Source organism: Sciurus vulgaris (genome assembly GCF_902686455.1).
Source record: "Sciurus vulgaris genome assembly, chromosome: 10".
Classification (NCBI taxonomy): Eukaryota; Metazoa; Chordata; class Mammalia; order Rodentia; family Sciuridae; genus Sciurus; species Sciurus vulgaris.
In genome coordinates, this window is record NC_136470.1 from 75,991,716 (window position 1) to 76,016,992 (window position 25,277).

Here is a 25,277-nt window from a genome sequence, read left to right on the forward strand (position 1 = left end):
AAAACAATAGATTCATGCCAATTTCATTGTTGCTTTGTTCTCCATTATAAACATCTAAGAAATAAAGTATAAAGTCCGTGTCAAGGACTTGGTTTTCCTTTTCATTTCCTCCCCCAAAGATTAAGACTTTCAGAGTTTCAGGCTGCTGTGTTATCAGGAAGCTCTTCTGGGTGTTATGCCCTTGGAGGGGGAATGGGATACAGTTCTTCATGTAGGTCATGTCTCCTGTGTTTTCATAAGGATGTGTAATGGAATATGAATTTTTTTTAAGGATTTGCTTATTTATTTATTTATTTATTTATTTATTTTTTATGTGGTGCTGAGGATCGAACCCAGGGCCTCACACATGCTAGGCAAGCACTCTACCACTGAGCTGCAACCCCAGCCCCTGGAATATGAATTTTTGTTTAATCAGTTAGGGCATTTGGAAAGCTGTAACATCATTATGATATTCTTAATTAAGCATCTCATTTTCCTTGACAGCCTGCACCTAGGCTACCTTTAGTCCTTCCATAAAGCAAGGCATATTTGATAATCTCTGGTCTACTGTTTAGGAATGTAGAAACACTCAGTCCCTGAGATTGCTCAGCTGAATTAGAAGTCAAAGAATTCCGTGCTTTTCCAACACCAGAAAGAAACTATTCTTAGCAACATAGCCCAATTTAAAAAATAACAGTAATAATGAAAAAGATCTGTGTGTTTTTTTTTTCTGAATATATAAGTAATGTATTCTTATTTGTTGAACATTTGGCAAATACCAAAAGAAGAATAAATGTCACCCATAATCTTAACACCAAGTAATAATGACTGTTTAATATTTTGGTAGATTTTCTTGCACTTTTTCCCATGTATTTATATGCTTTCTAAAAATGTTAAGATTACTATCACTCTGCAACTTACTTTAAAATCTTTAATATTTTTGAATATACAATATACTTTGTGTGGTTAAAAAAATTAGAAAGTAGACTGTTGTTGTGGCTCAGTGATAGAGTACTTGCCTAGCACATGTGAGGCACTGAGTTTAATTCTCAGCACCACATATAAATAAATAAAAAATAAAGGTCCATTGACCACTAAAAAAAATTTTTTTTAATTTAGAAAGTATAAAACCATACAATGAAAAATCTTGTTCCCTTCTTATCCCATAGGTAACTACTGTTTATTAGTTTCCTTCTAGAGAATTTCTACATCATCTTTCTTATATAAACCACACCTATGCTATATCATGCAGAATTCCCAGTTTCAATTTTCTTTGTACTGAACCAATAATTTAAAGATCCTATAATATGAATATGAAATCTATATTTTTAGGGTTTTTTTTAACTTCTAAAAATTGTTTTGCCTCCACATAATCAAATCTTTATGATTTACCTTTATTGACAAGTCTTTTCAGAGCATACTACTTAGTATTCATAAATATATCAGGATTTTTTGTTTTTGTTTTTTTGTTTTGTTTTGTTTGTACTGGGAATTTAACCCACATGCAGTTTACCTCTGAGCTACGTACCTAGCACTTTTTATTTTTTATTTTGAGACAGGGTTTACTAAGTTGCTTAGTGCCTTACTAAATTGCTGAGGCTGGCCTTGAACTTGGGATTCTTCTATTACAGCCTCACTAGCCACTGGGATTACAGGCATATGCCACCACATCTGTCTATACCAGTTATTTTATCAATGTGCATAATCATAATTTTAAATGTAAAATTATAACAAGTACAATTGACAGAAGTATATTTGGAACATAAAATAACATTCTTGGTAAGCTACAACTTTATTGGTGGAAATAAAACTTCATAGTTAACCTAGGGAATCTTCTGTACCTAACTTGAATAAATGCTTTTTTTTCCAGAATCAGAAGAATTGGGAAGCCATCCCTTTTTCAGCAGATATACAGCATTGTCTTTAATGTGTATATAATATTACACATATGTATATAATCAGTACCCTTTGGAAAAATGTTCAAGTTATTTATGTATTTTTATCTTTTATGAAAATGAACAGTCACACTGTTTTTTTATTTTATAAAGAGAAAATTTTTTGTGGGTTGCTTTTTGATTTTTTTTTTTTTTTTTTTTTTTTTTTGAGGGCTGATGTTCAAACCAGGGTTTTGAGTATGTTAGGTCAGTGCTGTACCACTAAACTACATTCCTAGCCCTGTCGAGATATTTAAAATTTGTAATACTATGTGTTCCTATTGATTGATAATATCATTTTTGTCCTTCATTTTGATGTGATTTTTTTTTTTTTTTATTGATTTGTGTATGTTGGACCATCCTTACACCCCTGGGATAAATCCAACTTGATTGTTGTATATAATCTCTCTCTCTCTCTCTCTGTCTTTTTTGCAGTAGTAGAACTTGGACCTAGGGGTACTTTATTACTGAGCCACATCCCCTACCCTTTCTATTTTTTATTTTGAGACAGGATCTTGCTAAGTTGCTGAGAGTCTGGCTAAGTTGCTAAGACTGGCCTTTAACTTGCATCCTTCTGCTTCAGCTTTCCCAGTTGCTGGGATTTCAAGTGTGTACTTCTGTGTCAGTGATCATGAAATACAATCTTTTTGATGTACTGTTGGAATTGATTTGTTAGTATTTTATTGAGAATTTTTGTATTTATATTTATTGGGGATACTGGATCAGTAGTTTTCTTATTTTTTTCCTGTTTATTTATTTATGTATGCATATATGTATGTATGTATGTATGTATGTACGTATGTATGTTATATCCTTGTCTAGTTTTGATACCAGGGTAATGCTGGCCTCATAGAATGAGTTTGAAAGAGTTCTCTCCCTTCAGTCTTTTGAAATAGTTTGATAACTGGTATTCAGTTTGTTTATCTATCTATTTATTTATTTATTTTTGTTTTTGGTGATACCAGGGCCATTTTACCACTGAGCTATATCCCTAGCTCTTTTAAATATATATTTTTTAAAATTTTGAGTCAGGATCTTGCTAAGCTGCCCAGATTGCCTTTGATATTGCAGTTCTGCCTTAGCCTTCCATGTCACTGGGATTATAGCCATGTGTCATACATCTGGTAATATTAGTTCTTTAAAATTTTGGTGAAATTCATCAGTGAAGCCATTTGGTCCTGGGCTTTTCTTTTTGGTACACTTTTTGTTACTTACTTGATATCATCACTTTCTATTAGTCTGTTTAGGTTTTGCATCCTCATAGTTCATTGGTTAGGTTATGTGTGTCCAGAAATTTATGTGTTCTAGGTTTTCTAATTTGTTGGTATATAAATGTTCATAATGGTTCTTACTGTTGACTTCTGAGGTGCTTTTTGGATCATATATTAGGTTCTGATATATTTTAAGGTCTTTTTCTAGGCTATTTATTCTGTTCCATTGACTGGTTTGTGTCTTGGTACTGTGCTACTTGTTTATTTTTAAAATTATTTAAATTTCAATTTTAACCCCTGCTAAGTAGTCTGAGGAAGGATTCTCAAAAATCAATTAGGTTTTCATGATATAAGCATTTTATTATCATGTTTAGGCCTCTTCCAGTCTAAGACCATTTTATTTAGTACTGAGCATTTTTTTTCATTTTTTTTAAAAAATGTTTTAGTTGTCAGTGGACCTTTATTTAATTGATTAATTAATTAATTTATATGTGGTGCTGAGAATCAAACCCAGTACCTTACATGTTAGGCAAATGCTCTACCTCTGAGCCACAACCCCAGCCCAGGACTGAGCATTTCTTAACTCTAGATACAGCCCCTTCCTGACTTGTGTGGCATGAGAAAAGCAAGTGTTTCCTTATTTGACTTTGTAGTTAAGTTATGAAGATGTTTATCTCTGGCTTTTAATAGTTCTTCACCAGCTTTAGGAATTACTATTTAGGAAACTGAATGGTAGAAAGAAATACAAAAGAGATTATTTTCACTGTATGCCATCTATATCATATGTATATGCACCTGTTCAAAAGAATGATTGATTTTTTAAACAATTATTCTTTAAAAGGGTTAAGATGTATATATATTCTTTGACTGCTGAGAACTTTTGTTGAGGAAAGGAAGATTATACTCTTTTTTTCTGTCTTTGAATGTCAACAGTTAAACTAGATTTGGTCAAAATGGTAGTGATTTGCTCACTTTGTGTGTTCCTTTAGCAGGTGTGTTGCCACCAGACTGATTACTGGCAATTTGTGAAAGACATCCGGTGGCTCAGTCCCCACTCAGCCCTTCATGTGGAGAAGGTAAGAGTGAAAGAAGAGTTGGTATGCTAGAGTGCAGCTGCAAGTCTTCACTGTTTGATGTTCAATTGGAAGGGTCTTGTAGCCTAGGATGGAGGATATCCAGTTTCTTCTTAACTGAGGAAAGGAAATTATCCCTGTAGAACTGACTTGGAGGGAAGTGTTATTAACTTTAAAAATAAATAGATAGATAAATAAATAAATAAACAAACCTGTCAGGCATGGTGGCATGTGCCTGTAATCCCAGGAACTTGGGAGGTTGAGGCAAGAGATTGCGAGTTTGAGGCTAGCCTCAACAATTGAGGGAGGCCCTAACAAATTAGTGAGATACTCCCTCAAAATAAAAAGGACTAGGGAGGTGGCTCAGTGGGTAAGTGCTCTTGGGTCCAATCCCCAGTACCAAAAAATAAAAAATAAAAATATAAACCTTATAGACCCATTGTTTCAGGTCACTTTCTCTCCTCTGGGGGCGGTGTAAATATCTGTGAACGTGGGATCATAATAAAGCTCTTCAAAATCTAGGGAAAATGGCAAGAGTTTCCTTAAAGTAACAGGGGAAGTGGGCTTTAATGCTAATTGTGTGAGAAGAAACAGCACCAGTGAGAAAGGAATGTGAGGTTTTTGTCGGCCAGTATCAAATGGAGCCAAATATGATGTTCCCAATAGCTTTGGCTGCTATTGTAGTATTTCTCTCCCCTGTTCTCAGCTTAATATAGTATCCCTGATTTCCATTTTGGGAAAACGAACTCAAAAGTTAGGTAATATGGCCGAAGGTACACAGTTGGTTTCAGAACAATCACTGCCAAATTTATGTATATATTCATTTCACTCTGTATTATGGAAAATTTCAAATATATACAAAATTGGGGGAAAAAAACCCCACCAAACTTCAAACTATCCATCACCCCTCTTCAACACTTGTCACTATATTGCCAGTCTTGTTTCATGTATACTTGCACTGCTAGATCCATTGCTAGGATGTCAGGAAAGATAGCTTCTTTCTAGATAATCTGGGAACCAAATCACAGTGCCTCAATTCTGCAGAAAAAGCCTGCTATTTCCTTTGTTCTTTTCACTTCTATTTTTCCCATTAAGCCTCCCTCTAACTTCTTTTCTAAAATATGTTGCTATTGTTATTTTCTCTTAGAAGCTGCCTGAAATTACCATTCATACATTTTGTAATGCTAATCCTGAGCTACAAGACCTTGCTCTTAGAAACATTCAAGACCCGAGGTCTGAAATAGAATTCTGCATCTAAAGCCAAAAAGAGGTGCTCGAATGGCTTCTCTTCAGTGGCATTTTTTTCCTAGATTCCTCCCACCCACGAAGATTTTTTTCAGTTTTTTCTGAAAGCCACCTGAAATACAGGACTCTGAGAAAGGCCAAGAGGTCAAGTTTTTCCTTCCTCTGAATATCCCAGAACAGATGTTTCTTTGGAGTTAGAATGTAAAGAGCCAGATGTACGTTGGGCATAGTGGTGCATGTTTATAGTCCCAGCTATTTGGGAGGCGGAGGCTAAGGTAGGAGGATCGCAAGTTGGATGCCAGCCTGGGCAACTTTCTGAGACTCTATCTCAAGACAAAATTTTTAAAAAGATTGGAACTCATAGGAAGAGTTCTTGCTGAGCATATGTAAGCTCCTGTGCACAATTCCCAGTACTAAAAGAAAAAAAGAACCAGATGTAGCATCTTTGTTTCTCCTGGAGTTGCCTCTCCTAGAATTGTGAATCAGGTCTTCACTGCTTAGTTCCTCACTAGCGATATAATTCGGCAAGGAAACTATTAATCCCTTACTTCATTCTCTAACTGCAGTATCCTCTAGATGCTAGCTAGAGGCAAATACCTCTGGTCGCCTCCCTTTACCTGTCTCAGTGAAATTCTTGGGTCACTAGGCCTCAGTCTTGCTGTATCTACAAGAAGATGTATATTTTGACTCATGCCTCTTTGTCTTGCAGTTCATCAACTTACACGAGAATGGCCAGAATAACGTCGATGGTGTGAGTGAGCATGCTGTTGCAGAGTTGTGGCTGCAGCACAGCTTGCAGTGCCACTGCCTCTCAGCCCAGCTCCGACCTCTGCTTGGGGATAGACAGTATATCAGAAAATTCTACACAGGTGGGTAGAGATCACTTAGGGTTGCTGTATATATTTCCTTATTCTCTTTCACTATTCCTCTGCAGGGTCCCTCTAATTCCAGAGCCTCATATTTTTCACTTGTTGCCAAGAGATTCTTACTTAGAAATATATATCCTGTCTTCCCTTTCACCTCCCTTGAAAAACACAGTCAGACCTTATGCTAAGGCATTCTGCTGTACCATACGCACAAACCAATAATGGTATAACTAAAATGTATGTAACAACCATTTATTGAGAGTTTCTATTGTGCCAGGCACTCATCACAACAGCCCTAAGAGTTAGGTATTAGTTCCCCTGTTTTCCCATCAGAGAAACAGTTCAAGGAGGTTAGGTGATTTGGCCAAAGTCACCCAGAGTCAGAATTTAGTCTTGGGTCTTCTGTCTTTGAAGACTTTTTTTTTTTCCCCCTTTGAAGCCTCTTCTCTTGAGCTCTTTGCTGACTGGACATGACTTCTTCTATACTTTACTTGTCCTTAATTCCCCTTCTCCCTTCAGTGGCATTATTCTCAATTCTTTTGATTTTCTTTCTCTTTCTTCCCCTGAGCTTCTCTCTCCCAGGACCATACAAGGAGGCCAAACTCTACCTGCTGGACTTCATCTCTTTGGTAACTTTTCTCTTCCCAGATACCGCTTTCTTGCTAAGCGATGCCCACGTCACAGCCATGCTTCAATGCCTGGAAGCTGTGGAACAGAACAACCCCCGCCTCCTGGCTCAGATTGATGCATCTATGGTAAAGAGGGCAAGGAATTATCCATGTCTATGCTGGGCCCCAGACCCATGATTTAATTCTCAGTAGCAGATAACTTCTTCACAGAGGCAGTTGTGAATTGAAAGACTTTTCTTTTTTATTTATTTATTTATTTTGGTGCTGGGGATCAAACCCAGGACCTCTTACATGCCAAGCAAGTGCTTTATTACTGAGCTACACTTTCTCAGTTCCTAAGACTTCCATTTCTAAAAATGCTTTAAAAGAAGAAGAGGTACCATTAAGTCTGTTTGTTTGTTTACCTTGTGCTGGGGATCAAGTGCAGGGCCTTATCATGTTAGGCAAGTATTCTACCACTTAACTATATCTCCAACCCCCATTAATACTTATTGAAGCCCAACAACATGAGCGACTGAGGCAAGAGGATCACAAGTTCGAGGCTAGCCTCAGTAACTTGGCAAGACTCTGTCTTAAAGTAAAAATTAAAAAGCACTGGGGATATGACTTAGTGGTTAAGTACCCCGTACCAAAAACAAAACAAAAAACCAAAACCAAACCAAAACAAAAAACAACAACCTTTTTGAAGTGAAAAATCTAAACTTAGGTCTTATTTGCTGTGGGGGGATGTTGGGGCGTGGCAAGGTGTAGGTATTTTTTAAGTCCTTGTGACCCTTGGTCTGAGTAAGTATCTCTTTAAGGCAGGTTTGACGAAGAGCTGGGGAGAAGAAGGATGGTTCTGAATTAGGAGTTGGGTTTACAGTGTCAGACCTAATATGGGTTAATAGTACATGGGGCCATTTTTCCCTTGGGTATAAAGAAAATTTTGTAATAAAATAAAATTTCATTACCTCTAATAAGCTCACTCCATCTACTTAGATCACAGAAGGATTCCAGTGCAGAAGCTATAGTGTACAGCCAAACTTCACAGTTTCAGTTTATGCTGCATTAGAAGGTAGCTGTGCTACGTTTATAGGATCTGACTATAGTTCAGGCATGCTGCCAAAGGTCAGCTTTTATCAGCATTTCTGAAGTATTGATTGCCCCTCCTGTGAGGGCCTCTGTCCTTGACTATGACATGGTTTATTTTGTTTTAGTTTGCCAGAAAGCACGAGAGCCCATTGCTGGTGACAAAGAGCCAGAGCCTGACAGCTCTGCCTGGTTCCACATGTACCCCTCCAACCAGCTACGCTCAGCATTCCTACTTTGGGTCCTCCTCTGGTCTCCACCAATCTGTGCCCAACCACAGCTCAGGTATGGGTGCAGGAAGGGGTGGTCATTCCATGTATCTCCAGGCCTGGAAAGTAGAGGACTTTGTGAGTGCTCACAGGCTGGGAATTGAGACTTGGGTTGGTAAAGGTTGTCAAACTTCATATCTTAATAATGGACATCTTGAAAAGTTATATAGCAGTGAGTCTAACAAAATTAAAGTGATAGAGGAAAGAGATGTTTTTAGATTCTTTTTTTACCTACATTTTTATGATGTTTTTGGTTTATTTTAGGTTTCTAATCTACATTTAAAGAAAGCGTTTAATAATTGCTAACATTTTTTGAGTGTTTACAAAATACTAGGCTACGTACTATCTCATTTGATCCTTAAAATAGCCCTGTGAAGGAGGCCTTGTTATTTTTATTGCTCATTTTACAAATGAGGAATGCATAACAACAGGACCTAAAGCCTCTATAAGGACAGCAGCTTGACCTAGCTGCTTCTAAATAATTTTTTACTTTAATTGACTTCCCTTTTCTGAGGTAACATCTGTCCTCAGCACTCAGTAATGATAGAGAATTGGTCTCAAGTTGTGGAGAAGCCTTTTCATGCATACCACAGGCTTCTACCTACCTTTCTTTCTTCTTTCTTTCTTTCTTTCTTTCTTTCTTTCTTTCTTTCTTTCTTTCTTTTTTTCTTTCTTTCTTTCTTTCTTTCTTTCTTTCTTTCTTTTTCTTTCTTTCTTTCTTTCTTTCTTTCTTTCTTTCTTAGATCTAGCAGAAAATTTAATAAATTTTTTTGTGTTATGCCTTATGGTAATAGATGCTCTGTTTTATTTATTTGTTTATTTTTGTTGTTAGCTTACCTTCTTTCCCCTTATCTTTTCTTTTTATATTGTAGAGAGAAGATCTACTTCCTTTTCCCTCTCTGGTGCTCCCCAGAAACCTCAAGAAAGCAGAGGACACATCTCACCAGCAGAGGATCAAACCATCCAAGCCCCCCAGCTTTCAGACTCTGCACTAGCCAGGGATTCTGCATTGACCCCAAATGAGATGAGTTCCAGCACTCTGACCAGCCCTATAGAGGCATCCTGGGTCAGCAGCCAGAATGATTCCCCAAGTGAGGCCAGTGAGGGACCTGAGTACCTGGCCATTGGCAACCTGGACCCCCATGGCCGGACCACCAGCTGTCAGAGTCACAGCAGCAATGCCGAGAGTAGCAGCTCCAATTTGTTCTCCTCCAGTAGCTCCCAGAAGCCAGATTCTGCTGCTTCTTCTTTAGGGAACCAAGAGGGAGGCGGACAGAACCAGCTATCCAGTGTTCTTCGCAGATCCAGCTTCTCAGAGGGGCAGACTGTCACTGTCTCCAGTGGGACAAAGAAGAGCCATATTCGCTCCCATTCAGATACCAACATTGCTTCCAGAGGAGCCCCAGGTAATGGTGAGCACCAATCACTAGTTAACAAGATGACCCCCTGAGTTTAGGGTGGAAAGGAACATTCCTAAGGCTTTCTAAGCACTGGAAAGAGGTTATGTTTTTGATGACATGAGATTCTGCTTTGTAATGAAAGAGAGAACTTTGGAATGTAATGCTGATATTCAAGAAATGTCTTGAATATATTTATGTTTGTTCCTTTATATATTGCTAAATACTAAATATTTTTCTGGATTTTTTTAGTTCCTTGGCATCAGAGGATAGTGTGACTTATCACATTTCGAGTTTTAAATGATCTAAGGGAAAATATTGGACTAAGGGAAAATATTGGAGCTTGAAAAATAATCCCATTAAATTCCTCCCCTTCCTATGATTCCTTGGAAGATTGGTCAGGATATAATACCAGTATGAGAGAAGCAGAGTGATCTTAGGTTTTCCTAATTAAAACTAGGAATATGAGTATAGGGTGATGTGACCTAGTAACCAAGCAGGTGGGGCTGAGGGACAGGTAAAGAGGCCCTGACCCCTGGGAATGCTGTCACCTAAATAGTAGGTGATAGCAGAGAGTGGCCTAGACCTGGAGAAGGTGGGTTTCATTGCTTTTGCCATCTCCCTGCCATCATCCTTCTTGGGTTGTTGGTATCTGGCAGACTTTGTTTGGATTTCATTTGCAGCAGAGTCTCCACAACAGCAAGGTATAACCTGCGTCCAAAGCTATTCTGGGTCAGAAAGCCCCAGAAATAAAATATTAAGAATGTAATAAAACAAAAAGGATTCCCTTAAGCAACTGGAGCTGTCATTACTTCTCTGTAATGACTAGAAAGATGAGAACCTAAGGGCCTCATCTGAAACTTTCTAATGGCAAATTTTATCTATGTTTTTCCTCAAGAATTTGATTTGACTTATTAGAACTTTTAAAGAGAAAAATTTCCAAATCAAAGCCTGTTTTCCCATGAGCTTTCTTAGATGTGAAGAGTGCTTGGGTCAGAACCTCGTGTCACATCTACTGCAGACCTGGTGTCTACTGTATTCCAGGTCATTGACCTTTGAGCATGTAAAACTTCCCTGCCCCCATTCTTGAATCCACATGGATTCCAGAAACCATGGTAACCTGCATGGGAAAAGGGAGCCTGAGTAGACCTACAGCAGGAGGGTCTGAGGGAGTGTGGGTCATGTGTAGCTTCTTGTATGAGTCATACCTCCTTTAGCACTGGGGTTCCATTTTGAAGTTATGTCCCCACCTCTGCCAGGTAAAAGGACATAGTTTTTTGTTTGTTTGTTTTTGTTTTTTTCCTCTTTCTCTCTAATCTTGTTTGCTCTGTCTGGACTCTCCTCTATACTTGTCTCTTTACCTACAGGAGGCCCCAGGAATATCACCATTATAGTTGAAGATCCCATTGCAGGTTTGGGAGCCAGTCCTCTACCTTCTCTCCCTTCTGCTCCTTTGTGACCACCTTGCTTAGTTGAAAACCTCTTTTTAGTCTGGTGTCAAATCAAGTCTGATTAGTCTGGTCCTGTTATGATGCTGGGACCTGTCTGTAAAATGACACTGATACTTAATGTGATATGTGTTCTGCCCACAACTTCAACGTGCCTCATTCAGTCTCCCAACAGATTCTGGAAGGCAGAATCAAGACTTAGCAATTCATTTTTTCCCAAAGGTGAAAAAAAAGCCTACTGTTTGTCTAAGTAAGGCCTCATGATGAATTAGTGGCAGAATGTTTCTTTTAACTGAATACTTATTGTGGATTACTTTATTTTCCTTGACTTAACACCAGAATGTGTTTTATCCCCTTTCTGTGGTTTTGGATATACTTGCATGTTTTTTGCCTGTCAAGAGTCCCATTTCCTTTTTCTTTTATATGTCTGCATTCCCCTATGAGTTCCCACACCCCATTCCAACCATTGCACATTTTTCTATTGACTTGTTTCTTTGGTTTTCATGGTGGTGTTCAAACTGAGATTTGTGTTGCATTTTGGATACTGTGATTCATGAAAATATTAATGCTGTAGTAATGTGTCTGCAAGACAGAGTGGTGAGAAATGACTAAAAACCATGGCCTCCTGGTAATGGGTGAAACTGCTAGGTATGCCTACTCTGAGAAGAGAAGGTTAAAGAGGAAATAAAGTATGCAGAATCATCATTTAGAAGAGCGTTTTTTGTTCTTAAGATGATGAGAAATTATAAGAAGACAGATTTTGAGTGAGTGTGAGGAAATGCCAAAAATTAGTTGGGTGGGCAGCATTAGGTGGTAGTATACTCAGTGTGCAAAGGCTGAATGGCCATACTTTGTAAAGAAGTAAGGTTGTGATGTTGGAAGTTTTTGTTGTGTTTGACTGGGGAATCTCAAAATTTCCTTCTAAGACATTGTTTCTTACCAAGGTTTCATGGTGACTGCTAGTTTGTCCTCAGTTCAGTGGTGAGGAGCAGAGCCCACTGCTAGGGCTACCAGAAGTCCCTGAGGCCCAAGGATAAAACTGAATTATCTCCCACCATGTAGTAGCATTTTTTGCAATAGAAGCAGCAGACAAGTTGGCACCATTTTCCAGGGAAATGGGTTAAGTGTGACTCAGTCATTCATCCTCCCAGAGTACCCTGCTCATTTCTCAGGCACCCACCTGCTCTTCTACCTGCTTTTCCCTCTAGCACTGGAAATTTTGTGCTTCCTTTTGAGGAATATCAATTTCTCATTTCCTGTGATCCCTGGCTGCTGCCATATTTCCACTCCCAGCTCTTACTAGTCTTATTCCAAGGTGCCTTCTGCTTTGCCAACCTTCTCATGAAATGCTCCCTTCCTTTTCCAGTCACTGAGCCCTTTGGTTTCAAGGTCATTGTCTTTGGCTTCTTTAGCACTGCCTTGATGCTGCTTTTAAGGACATTGCTGTTTTTTTTTTTTTTTTTTTTTTAATTCCTTAGTGAATGTAAACCACCTGATTTTTTTTTTTAAAACCTAGTAGTGTCAATGTATCAGAAAAATTTAATGTGCTTGTCTTTGTTTTACCATCTGAAGATTCTTCTCTCTTCATTTCTTTCTTTCTTTTTTGTGGTGTAGGGATAAAACAAAACTAAAACCCAGGACCTCACTTATGTATGCCAAAAAAATACTCTACCACTGAGCTACACCCCAACCCCTAAAGACTCTTTGCTAAATTTGTTTGTCAACTGGTTAGAAATTGGCTGATATTCCTGTAAAAGAACTAAATTAATTCATTTTGAATTTATTTTTTTCACTTTTGTGTTGCTCCATTCTGGATTATGTTTTCTCTCTTCCAACTGATTTCCCAACTCCTTTCCTCTACATGTTCTGTTTTCTTGGGCTGTTCACTATTGGTATGCCACCTCTTTCCTTCTTGGGAGGGCTTTGGGAATGGTAGCAATTTCATGTTGAAACTCCAGAGTGGGGAATTTATCTGTTGCTCACTCCGATGTATGTTTTTACTTCCTGGTGTTGTCACTGACACTAGAATCCTGCAATGATAACTTGAAGTTAAGAGGCCCCTTTCCCTACTCTGTTCAAAGCAGTGAAGTCAGCACAACCAGATCTCTGTATATGGAGTATGGTAAGTGAGTTCTAGGAAGGGTAGGGCTGAAGTGGTGTCTTGTCTTTGCTTTCCCCTCCTGCTTGCTAAGCCTCAGCTTTTGGGCTCAATTCAGCTCTTTGGAGAGTACACATTGTGCAGTGTGACCCACACCTTCTTCAACCCCTGTACTAGAAATCACAGTTACCCACTATTTCTCTTGATCCTCTCTGGTTCTGAGGTCCAACTTTCTCTTATGTCATAGGTATTATCACAGCATGTCTCTGTTGACCCAGATGGAATGGCTCTCTAAGTGGGTGAGAGGGATATTGAAAAGAGGCCTTTGAATATCTGGGTTTAGTTACCAGAAGACAAGTTTCACATGGAAATCATGCACAGAAGGAAGTTACTTGTGTCCTTTTCTGACTCTCAGTATGGGTTTTTAAAAACTGTGTGTGTGTGTGTGTACGTGTGTGTGTGTGGAGTAGGAGGGAGAGGAGAGTATGTCATCTATAAATTTAGATGGTAAAAGGATTGTCTCTAGACTCTGTCCATGTAGTTCACCATTTTCCAACCAAAAGCTTTAGTGCTCTTAAAGTCTGAGTAATTCAATTAGAAGATAGATACCTTTCCAACCTCTAATTTCTTATTATCTGGGAAGACTTAAGAACATCTTTAGTGGTAAAATCTTCAGACTTCTTCAAGAAGCATGGCTGTTACAGATTTGCCTTTTAAGACAGAACTTTTTACATTCACATTCCATTTTCCCACAGAGAGTGGTCAGTACCTGTGCTCAGGAGAGGGGATGTTCCGAAGACCATCAGAAGGACAGTCTCTCATCAGCTACCTCTCTGAGCAAGACTTCGGCAGCTGTGCAGACCTCGAAAAGGTGAGGAATCAAAGGGCCAGATGAGGAGCTCATTCGTTGGAGGATCTGGCCTAAGGATCTGGCCATTTGTTCTAATGAGATTTTAGGTATATAACAGTGATATGAGTATATAGCCTGCAGTAAATATAAGATCCTATAATTTCTGTTTCTGGGAAACTCTTCAGGAAGTGTGTGCTTCTCATCAAGTCCAAAATATTAGCAATTTTATTCTAGAAGCTATGCTGGGCAGAGAAACATTGCATTTTAGCCACATGATTATTGGTTTTTTTTTTTTTTTTTTTTTTTTTGCGGTGCTGGGGATCGAACGCAGGACTTTGTGCTTGCAAGGCAAACGCTCTACCGAGCTATCTCCCCAGCCCACTGATTATTGTTTTTTGATCCTGGAACCTTAGATAAATACTGTTTCCAGAATTAACTTCTGTATTTTATACTTAGGCTCAGATATATAATAAATAACAACTATGAAGCATTTTTTACAGTGGTGGGTACCAGGGATTGAACTCAGGGGCACTCAACCACTGAGCCACATCCCAGCCCTATTTTGTATTTTACTTAGAGACAGGGTCTCACTGAGTTGCATAGCACCTTGCTTTTGCTGAGGCTGGCTTTGAACTCGAGATCCTTCTGCCTCAGCCTCCTAAGCTGCTGGGATTATAGGTGTGTGCAACCATGCCTGGCTCCATGCAGCATTTTATAGATAACAAAACATTCTTATCTTTAGACATTTACCTTAATACTTTGTGTGTGAGTGTATAAACTTAGAAAAGAAAACCAAATTGAAATTTCTGGGCATCTTCTCTTTATTTCTTTGCTAGGTGAAGAACTGTTCACACTTTATTCCTAGGTTTCTTCAGCTTATTTAACAAAAAATGAATTGAATATAAGCAAAAACTAAAAAGAACTGCAGTATCCAAGCAGGTTGGGCTTAAAAATATTAGGGAAGCTGGCTGTGGTGGTGTACGTCTGTAATCCTAGTAATTTAGGAGACTGAGGCAGGAAGATCACAAGTTTAAAGCTAGATTCAGCAACTCAGTGAGCCCTAAGCAACTTAGCAAGACCTGTCTCAAAATAAAAAATAAAAAGGGCTGGGGATGTTGCTCAGTGGTTTAAGCACCCCTGGGTTCAATCCCCAGTACCTAAAGAAAAGAAAAAGAAAAAATATTAAGAGTGCTAGATTTTATCAAGTCCACAAACAAAATAATTTTAAAAAGCAGTCATGAGATAAATAGCAACTCCCAATAACATCTTCAAGTTTTGCTTCTTCAGAAGTTGACTCAATTCATTTGCCTCATTCTTAGAAGCCTCATCAAAATTCTCCAAAAATCTGGAACTTCATCACCATCACCATCCTTTCCAGTAGCAAGTGGTGCTTTTCCTTCCACAGATTGGACAGGGCTTCCGCCAGTTTCCTTAAAGTAGTCAGACTGTCTGTACCATGCTGGTTTAAAATATTATAATATTTCTGACAGTTGCTTTGTCTTACCATGGCCTATAATGGTGAAATCTTTGTTACCAGAGATGCCTGCACTTAAGTTTTGTTAAGGTGGATCACTGTTCCTTGTTTCATAAATACATTCACCTGTTCAGTACCAGAGATATTATTTAGCCCTATGTTCTTTGAGGAAACTTGAAGTGTTTTATCATCTGCTGTAGTGGTTCTGTGAACCACCTTCTCTCTGAGCAGTTAATTTCCTACTAATAGGTTCTTGCTCTAAAGTTTGCTGAGTTTTTCCTGGTTCATGATAGGTACTTATTGGAATGGAAATGGTACCCCTTGGGGTACTTGATGCTGCATGGTGTCTTGGGTTGACCAGCTGAGATTTTCTTTTCATTTTGTGTAGAAAATGGTCAGGACAGCAAAGAGAATTTAGAACAGGTTTTCAGATCATCTACTTTCCTTATGGTAGAAGTGTGCATTTCCCCTGGGTGTTTTTGATAAGAGCAGTGCATACCTTGAAAGGTATGCCAACAATATAATAAGTGAGGCATTCAATACTTTTAGTTCCTTTTATTCTTTTGGTACCAAGGATGGAACCCAGGGGTGTTTAACCACTAAGCCACATCCCTAGCCCTTTTTATGTGTTTATTTAGAGACAGGGTCTCACCAAGTTGCTTAGGGCCTCTTTAAGTTGCCAAGGCTGGCTTTGAACTTGGATCCTCCTGCCTCAGCCTCCCAAGCCATTGGGATTACAAATGTGTGCTACTGTGCCTGGCTTACTTTTAGTTCCTTGGCATACAACTTGTTGCTTGCCTGTCCCTAGGAGAATGCCCACTTCAGCATTTCAGAGTCTTTGATTGCTGCCATCGAGCTAATGAAGTGCAACATGATGAGCCAGTGCCTAGAAGAAGAGGAAGTAGAGGAAGAAGACAGTGATAAAGAGATACAGGAACTGAAACAGAAGATCCGCCTTCGGCGCCAACAGATCCGCACTAACAATCTGCTCCCTGTATACCAGGAGACTGAGCATGGAAGTTAGTGAACATTTTTGTCCCTGCTTCTTAATGGCTTCAAGACAGGTTCAGTGCTTTGAGGGCTTTTGTTTCTGGTATCCCTTTGGAAAGTATACCCAAACCAAGGTTTCCTCACTGTCAGAAAGATACTACTTTGTTCTATTTTTGAGAACTTGTTTGGAGGTTCTAGCAGGGGAGCGCTGCTACTCATATACCCTTGACCAAAGATGGTCCTCCTTTGTCTGGGAAGTTTGTTGTCCTCTCTGATCAAGCACACAGCTTTGGGAGGGACTCACGTGGATTAGTGAGGGAGGAAGGGGAACACCCACTTAGCCAGCCAAATTAGCCGAATCAACCCTAGTGATCAACGGGGTGACAGATGTCACAGCCAGATCACCCTTACATCTATTTTGTTCTGTTTTTGTTACCAGACTAGAAATACTTATTCCAGTATTCGTTCATTTCCTACATCAGAAATGATTTCCTTTCAAAATAGGTTTCTGAGGGCTGGGGAGATAGCTCAGCTGGTAGGGTGCTTGCCTTGCAAGCAGAAGGCCCTGAGTTCGATCCCCAGTACCACAAAAACAAAAAAAACCAAAATAGGTTTCTGATACAAGGAGAACTAAGACCACTGATCCCAAATTGACTTCCCAAATGCTAGTACCTCCTATTTACGTGAAGTCTTCTAAGGGGATAAATCAACAAGAACTAGTTTCCACGTCAACAGCTTCACTTTAGTGAAGGTTTTATTACATCTCTCTGTTGAAGTCATACCAGTTACCTTTTACTGTGACATTGGAAGGAGTAGGAGATCTCTTTCTGTTTTATTTATTATTGTTGCTCTTATTATTATTGTTTTTAATAGGCTTTCGAGTTACCTCCAGTAGCTCCCAGTTTAGTTCACGTGATTCAGCACAGTTCTCTGACTCTGGCTCTGCTGATGAGGTTGATGAATTTGAAATCCAAGGTAAGAAGTGATACTTTGTTACAGAGAGCTTTTATTATTTGTTTCTTTGAATTTGGAATCATATGCTGTGAAACTCCCTAAGTAGAAGACTTTCATTATGGACCATTAGGGAATGTTGTAACCCATGAAGGATACTGAAAGGACCAACTTCTCAGGTTAAAAACAAAACCCCAGGCTGGAGATGTGGCTCAGTGGCAGAGTGAGGCACTGGGTTCCATCCTCAGCAACACATAAAAATAAACAAATAAAGCAAAGGCATTCTGTCCATATATAGCTACAAAAAAAAATTTAAAAACAAACAAACAAACAAACCAAAATCCCTTTATGGGTTCACTCCACCAAACCAAACCAAGCACCCCTTTTTTTTTAAATTTTTTTTTTAGTTGTCAATGGACCTTTATTTTATTTATATATTTATATGTGGTGCTAAGAATCGAACCTAGTGCCTCATATATGCCAGGCAAGTGCCTACCACTGGGCCATAACCCCAGCCCCAAGGACCCCATTTAAAAAAATATATTTTTGGTTGTAGATGGATGCAATACTTTATTTTTTATTTACTTATTTTTATGTGGGTGCTGAGGATCAAACCCAGTGCCTCACCCATGTGAGGCTAACCCTCTACCACCCAGCCACAAACCCAGTCCCTAAACCCCGTTTAGAAAAAAATTGGGGCAGGGGGCGGGTACTGGAGATTGAACCCAGGGGTGCTTTGTACTGAGCCACATCCCTAGCCTTTTTTATTTTTTATTTTGAGACAGGGGCTCACCAAGTTGCTTAGGGCCTAGCTAAGTTGCTGAGGCTGACCTTAAACCTGGAGTCCTTCTGCCTCAGCCTCACAAGTGACTGATATTACACCTGGGATCTCTTTTAAAAGTTAAGCAAAAAAGAACCCTGAAAGGAAGTGTTCCAGGTAGAGTGGTCTGACATTGAAGTCACCCTGTTGCTTTTTATTCATTTGCAGTATGATTATCCCTTCTGGTTCATTGGGCTGACCCATACCTCATGAAATTAGAATCCTATCCTCCTGTGTCCCATGATATACCTAAAATTGTTTCTAAGTATTCAAAAGGAGCTTTATAATATCCCTAAAACAAAGGGACAAGAAGAATCACTGAGGAGGAAGCAAAAAAGAAATAAATCAAGTTCACAAAGTGGAACTTTAATTTCTTACCTACTAATGCTAAGTTGTTGTAACAGAATCATAGACTCTTGTCATTAGAAGTGTCAGCATATAGAAGGGGAGGAGCTCTCATCCAGGAGGTCAGTTGTATTAAATCAGATTAATGTCCCACTTAAGATGACAAATGCAAGTGAGGTCACCCATGCTCTTCCCTGCTGACTGTGAATTCAGGGGTTCCTATCCCCTCTCTCCAGGTTTAATAATTCACTAGAATGACTCACAGAACTTAGGAAAGTACTATACTGCCAGGCATGGTGGCACAGATCTGTAATCCCAGCAACTAGGGAGGTTGAAGCAGGAGGATTGCAAGTTCAAGGCCAACCTCAGCAGCTTAGTAAGGCTAGCAGAAGATTAGTGAGACCTTGTTTCAAAATTTAAAAAAGGCTGGGAATGTGGTTCAGTAGTCAGACAGCCCTGGGCTTAATCCCTGGTACTGAAAAAAGTAAAAAGAAAGCATTATGTGTATGATTTCAGTTTATTATAAAGGATACAAAAAAAATAGCCCCATGAAGAAGTGATAGGGCAAGATTCTGAACAGTCTCTAGTGTATGATCCTCTGTCTCTGTGGAGTCAGGCAGGGTACATCACCCTCCTAGCACATTGATTTGTTTACCTACCAGGCAGCTCCCTCAAACCTTGTCATTCCAAGTTTTTTATTGCAGTTTCATTATGTAGGAATCATTGATTAAAGTCATTGGCCATTGGTAATTGAACTTAATCTTCTGCCCCTCTGTCTTCCTTGGAGGTAAAGGGAAAGTCAAAGTTCCAACTCACTAATCATGTAGTTGATTCTTCTGGTGGCCAGCCCTATCCTGAAACTGTCTAGGGGTCTTCTAAGAGTCAGTTCATTCATATACACTCAGGTATGACTGAAAGGGATTCTTTATTAATAGTAAAAGACATTTCTATAACTTAGAAAAATCTAAGGGTTTGGGGATCTCTATGCTAGGAAGTCGGGATAAACAGGATCTCCCCAGGTTGCCAGGCTGACCTTGAACTTGCAGTCCTCTTGCTTCAGCCTCCAAGTGACTGGGATTACAGGCTTGTACCACCACACCTGCCATACATTTATTTTTTGTTGTGCCATAGCCTGTGATTGACTTGATCTCCAAAATTAGAAGAAATTGAGAGGGTTCCACCCTCTCAGGAGCAGCAGCAGAATTTCATGAGGATAATATTAAGGCAAATTCTGAGTTTGCTGCTTTATCAGGTGTGGAACAGTCCATTTGAAGGCTAAATATGTTTCCTGAAGTAAAGCCAGGAACTGGGAAGCTTATTCAGTATGGAAGGAAGCTGCCTGAGGGAGACATAAAGTACACTCCTATTGGAAACTATTGCTGTAGTTGTGGGCTCCAAGGAGATGTTTAATCAACTAATTCCGTAGTTAGTTTAGAAATCCTAAAGGAAAAGACCTTAGGGCAGGGTTTTTCATCCTCTAGGCAGTGCAGTTCTTTGATGTGAGAACTGTCTTGTGTATTGTAAAATATTTAGCATCGTCTCTGGCCTCTACCACTCAGGTGCCAGTAGTAACCCTCTCCCCACTTGAGAGTCAAAAATGTCTCCAGATATGGCCAGCATCCCCCCTGATTAAGAACCGTTATCCTAGGAGGTCCTTGAGGCTAGACTGGTTTGGAGAAGTTCCTGATCCTAGGAACGTGTGGTATAGAATTGTCAATATCATCAGTTTATTTCCTGTCAGAAAACTAAAGGGCCCCCTTTTATAATCATTACACAGATGATAGCGAAGGATCTAACCTGAATCACATGTCAAAGAACGGACTCTCAGTGTCAATGGCCTCCATGTTCTCAGGTAGCCTATGTTGGAAACGTGGATGTGCTTATACATGCATGTGTGTAAATGTTTGCACCAGCTTTTGTATGTACTTGACCTTGTGGTACCTGTTAAGGTAATGAGGACTATTTGGTCTGGAGATCTTATTAGAAAAAACTAGACTTAAGCCAGAATAAGAAGCCAGGAACAATTCAGATATTCAGATATTTTTCCTCATATGATTCTAACAGCCCTCCTCATTGAGTTTGTCCTTTTTGATTCTTCCCTACAGTGATCATTTTAGATTAAGTATCATGGAGTATGGAGGTAATAGGTGGCTTAGAAAGAAATAGTCAAAGAATTTTAGTTCAAACGTATATCTAAGCTATTGTTACACATTCAGACAGCAAAAGTAGGACAGAATGGCATGAAACTGAGTGTCACTTCAGAGTTTTAAATTTGCAGATCCAACTTTCAGAAAGCTACCTTGTCTAGGTACTTCATATATAATTAGGAATTGCTGCTATAACTAGCCATCTTTAGTAATTGCTTTGTGATTCACATAAGCAGGTTTTCTGTAGGTGGGGTTAATTGAAAAAAAGTAACAGTATTCTACCTAAAATGGTTTTAAAACACAAAGGACAATAACAAAAACACTAAAAGGAATAGGATGTAGCTCTGTAGTAGAGCACTTGCCTAGCAAGGCGCTGAGTTTGATCCCCAGTACCAGACATATACCTTTTAGTAAAGTTAATTTAATGTTTATGACTGTTCATATTGTCAACCACTAGAATTTGAAATAATTATATCAGATTAGATCAAGATTTAGAGAAATAAAAATAATTAGGTTCATTTTTCTCTAATACTGCATTGTTGTAATGTTTTTTCTTAATTTTTTAAAATTGTAGATGGACATAATACCTTTATTTTGTTTATTTCTTTTTATGTGGTGCTGAGAATGAATACAGTGCCTCACACATGCTAGGCAAACATTCTACCACTGAGCCTCAACCCCAGCCCCTGCTGTAATATATTTTAACTGCTGCTTGAGAGGTGATTGTCCAGTCACTTTTTAACTGGTTTCTAATGTGTTTACAACCACAATCTTTTGCTGGTGCACCTATCAACTGTCAGCTATTTCATCAGCACATACTCAGTCTGCTTTACTCATAAGGCATTCCTTTATTTGGTCTTCCTAACATCCTTCCTTTCCCAATTTTGGGAGCTTTCAAAATTTTGTATACACGGCAAGTTTTACACCAAGGATATGAAAAAATTTTCAACTGAAATTTTTTTTTCTTGTGACCCCCAGTCTTTGGAGTCTGAGGGACAGGGAGAATGGGGAGAGGTACCTTGCCTCAGACACATTATGGAGAGGGAATGAAAGGAAAGTAACCCAATAATTTCTTATGAGAACCTTAACCCAATCAATTAATTAATCCCCTGATGGATTGGGTTGTAATTGAAGGCAGGTGGGTTGTGGCTGGAGGAGGTGGGTTATTGGGGGTGTGCCTTTGGGGTATATGTTTTGTATCTGGTTGTGGGGGTCTCTCTCTGTCTCTCTGCTTCCTGATCATCATGTGAGCTGCTTCCCTCTGCTACACTCTTCTTGCCATGATGTTCTGCCTCACCTTGAGCCCTGAGGAATGGAGCTGGCTATCCATGGACAGAGACCTCTGAAACCATGAGCCCCCAAGTAACCTTTTTCTCCTCTACAGTTGTTCTGGTCAGATCTTTTAGTCACAGCAGCAAAAAAAAGCTGACTAAAACACCCAATAAGATCTCTTACAGTTACTACCTGTCTGATCCACAACCTCAATCAACCAATAATCTAATTTCTGCCTTTATAGATTTGCCTTTTCTGGACATTTCATATAAATGCAGTCATATGATATGTGCTCTTTTGTGTCTGACTTCTTCATTTATAACTCACTATCATATCATCTTTTTTTTATTATAAACAAATGGGATACATGTTCTTTCTCTATTTCTACATAGAGTCAAGGCATACCATTTGTGTAATCATAAATTTACATAGGGTAATGTTGTTTGATTCATTCTGTTATTTTTTCCCCCTTCCTCCCACCCCTCTTTTCCCTCTATACAGTCCTTCCTTCCTCCATTCTTACCACCCTCCTTATCCCTAACCCTAAACCTAACCCTAACCCTAACACTAACCCCTCCCACCCCCCATTATATGTCCTCATCCGCTTACCAGTGAGATCATTCGTACTTTAGTTTTTTGAGATTGGCTTATCTCACTTAGCATGATATTCTCCAATTTCATCCATTTGCCTGCAAATGCCATAATTTTATCATTCTTCACGGCTGAGTAATGTTGCATTGTATATATATGCCACAGTTTCTTTATCCATTCATCAACTGAAGGGCATCTAGGTTGGTTCCACAACCTGGCTATGGTGAATTGAGCAGCAATGAACATTGATGTGGCTGTATCTCTGTAGTATGCTGATTTTTAAGTCCTTTGGGTATAGGCCAAGGAGTGGGATAGCTGGGTCAAATGGTGGTTCCATTCCAAATTTTCTGAGGAATCTCCAAACTGCTTTCCAGAGTGGCTGCACTAATTTCCAACCCCACCGGCAATGTATGAATGTACCTTTTTCCCCACATCCTCGCCAACACCTATTGTTGCTTGCATTCTTGATAATCTCCATTCTAATTGGGGTGAGATGGAATCTTAGGGTAGTTTTGATTTGCATTTCTCTTATTACTAAAGATGTTGAACATTTTTTCATATATCTGTTCATTGCTTGTACATCTTCTTCTGTGAAGTGTCTGTTCATTTCCTTAGCCCATTTGTTGATTGGATTATTTGTATTCTTGGTGTAGAGTTTTTTGAGTTCTTTATAGATTCTGGAAATTAGCGCTCTATCTGAAGTATGGTTGGCAAAGATATTCTCCCACTCTGTCGGCTCTTTCTTCACATTACTGATAGTTTCCTTTGCTGAGAGAAAGCCTTTTAGTTTGAATCTATCCCAGTTGTTGATTCTTGCTTTTATTTCTTGTGCTATGGGAGTCCTGTTAAGGAAGTCTGATCCTAAGCCAACAAGGTGAAGATTTGGACCTATTTTTTCTTCTATAAGATGCAGGGTCTCTGGTCTGATTTCAAGGTCCTTGATCCATTGTGAGTTGAGTTTTGTGCAGGGTGAGAGAAAGGGGTTTAATTTCATTCTGTTGCATATGGTTTTCCAGTTTTCCCAGCACCATTTGTTGAAGAGGCTATCTTTTCTCCATTGCATATTTTTGGCACCTTTGTCTAGTATGAGAAAATTGTATTTATTTGGGTTTGTGTCTGTGTCCTCTATTCTGTACCATTGATCTTCCTGTCTATTTTGGTACCAGTACCATGCCGTTTTTGTTACTATTGCTTTGTAATAGAGTTGAAGGTCTGGTATTGCGATACCCCCTGTTTCGCTCTTTCTACTGAGGATTGCTTTAGCTATTCGGGTTTTTTATTCTTCCAGATGAATTTCATAATTGCTTGCTCTATTTCTGTAAGATACATCATTGGGATTTTAATTGGAATTGCATTGAATCTGTATAGCACTTTAGGTAGTATGGCCATTTTGACAATATTAATTCTGCCTATCCAAGAACATGGGAGATCTTTCCCTCTTCTAAGGTTTTCTTTAATTTCTTTCTTTAGTGTTCTGTAGTTCTCATTGTAGAGGTCTTTCACCTCTTTTCACCTCTTTTGTGAGATTGATTCCCAAGTATTTTTTTTTTTTTGAGGCTATTGTGAATGTTTTCCTAATTAGTTTTCCTAATTTCTCTTTCTGAAGATGCATCACTTATGTATAAAAATGCATTAGATTTATGAGCATTGATCTTGTAACCTGCTACTTTACTGAATTCACTTATGAGTTCTAAAAGTTTTCTGGTGGAATTTCCAGGTTCCTCTAAATATATAATCATGTCATCAGTGAACAGGGATAGTTTGAGTTCTTTTTTTCCACTTTGTATCACTTTAATTTCTTTGGTTTGTCTAATTGCTCTGGCTAGAGTCTCAAGGACAATGTTGAATAGAAGTGGTGAAAGAGGGCATCCCTGCCTTGTTCCAGTTTTTAGGGGGAATGCTTTCAGTTTTTCACCATTTAGGATGATATTGGCCATGGGCTTAGCGTAGATGGCCTTTACAATGTTAAGGAATGTTCCCACTACCCCAATTTTTTCCAGTGTTTTGAGCATGAAGGGGTGCTGTATTTTATCAAATGCTTTTTCTGCATCTATTGAAATAATCATGTGATTCTTACCTTTAAGTCAGTTGATATGGTGAATGACATTTATTGATTTCCAGATGTTGAACCAACCTTGCATCCCTGGGATAAAACCCACTTGATCATGGTGCACTATCTTTTTAATATATTTTGGTATGCGATTTGCTAAAATTTTGTTGAGAATTTTTGTCAATGTTCATGAAGGATATTGGTCTGAAATTTTCTTTCCTCAATGTGTCTCTGTCTGGTTTAAGTATCAGGGTGATATTGGCTTCATAGAATGAGTTTGGGAGGGTTCCCTCCTCTTCTATTTTATGGAATATTTTGAGGAGTATTGGAATGAGCTCTTCTTTAAAGGTTTTGTAGAACTCGGCTGAGAACCCATCTGGTCCTGGACTTCTCTTTGTTGGTAGGCTTTTGATGACCTCTTCTATTTCATTGCTTGAAATGGATTTATTTAAGTTGTGTATGTCCTCCTCGTTCAGTTTAGGTAATTCATATGTCTCTAGAAACCTGTTGATGTCTTCGAGGTTTTCTGTTTTGTTGGAGTATAGATTTTCAAAATAGCTTCTAATTATG

At 38.9% G+C, this 25,277-nt stretch overlaps 1 protein-coding gene across 16 annotated transcripts in view; it reads left to right on the forward strand.

Annotated features, from left to right (window-relative positions):
- The window catches only part of RUBCN (rubicon autophagy regulator), a 74,761-nt gene that overhangs the window by 26,140 nt on the left and 23,344 nt on the right, over nt 1-25,277 (forward strand). For 2 of the 16 annotated variants that reach the window (XM_079156138.1, XM_079156150.1), the window contains exons 3-13: nt 4,114-4,200; nt 6,152-6,311; nt 6,957-7,063; nt 8,134-8,290; nt 9,147-9,680; nt 11,039-11,083; nt 13,146-13,241; nt 13,973-14,088; nt 16,350-16,560; nt 17,405-17,506; nt 20,425-20,499. In XM_079156138.1, coding sequence (XP_079012264.1) covers nt 4,114-4,200; nt 6,152-6,311; nt 6,957-7,063; nt 8,134-8,290; nt 9,147-9,680; nt 11,039-11,083; nt 13,146-13,241; nt 13,973-14,088; nt 16,350-16,560; nt 17,405-17,506; nt 20,425-20,499 — 1,690 coding nt within the window. Of the gene's footprint in view, nt 1-4,113; nt 4,201-6,151; nt 6,312-6,956; nt 7,064-8,133; nt 8,291-9,146; nt 9,687-11,038; nt 11,084-13,145; nt 13,242-13,972; nt 14,089-16,349; nt 16,561-17,404; nt 17,507-20,424; nt 20,500-25,277 lie in introns of all 16 variants that reach the window. The other 14 variants (XM_079156146.1, XM_079156151.1, XM_079156148.1 and 11 more) reach the window with 10 other exon arrangements.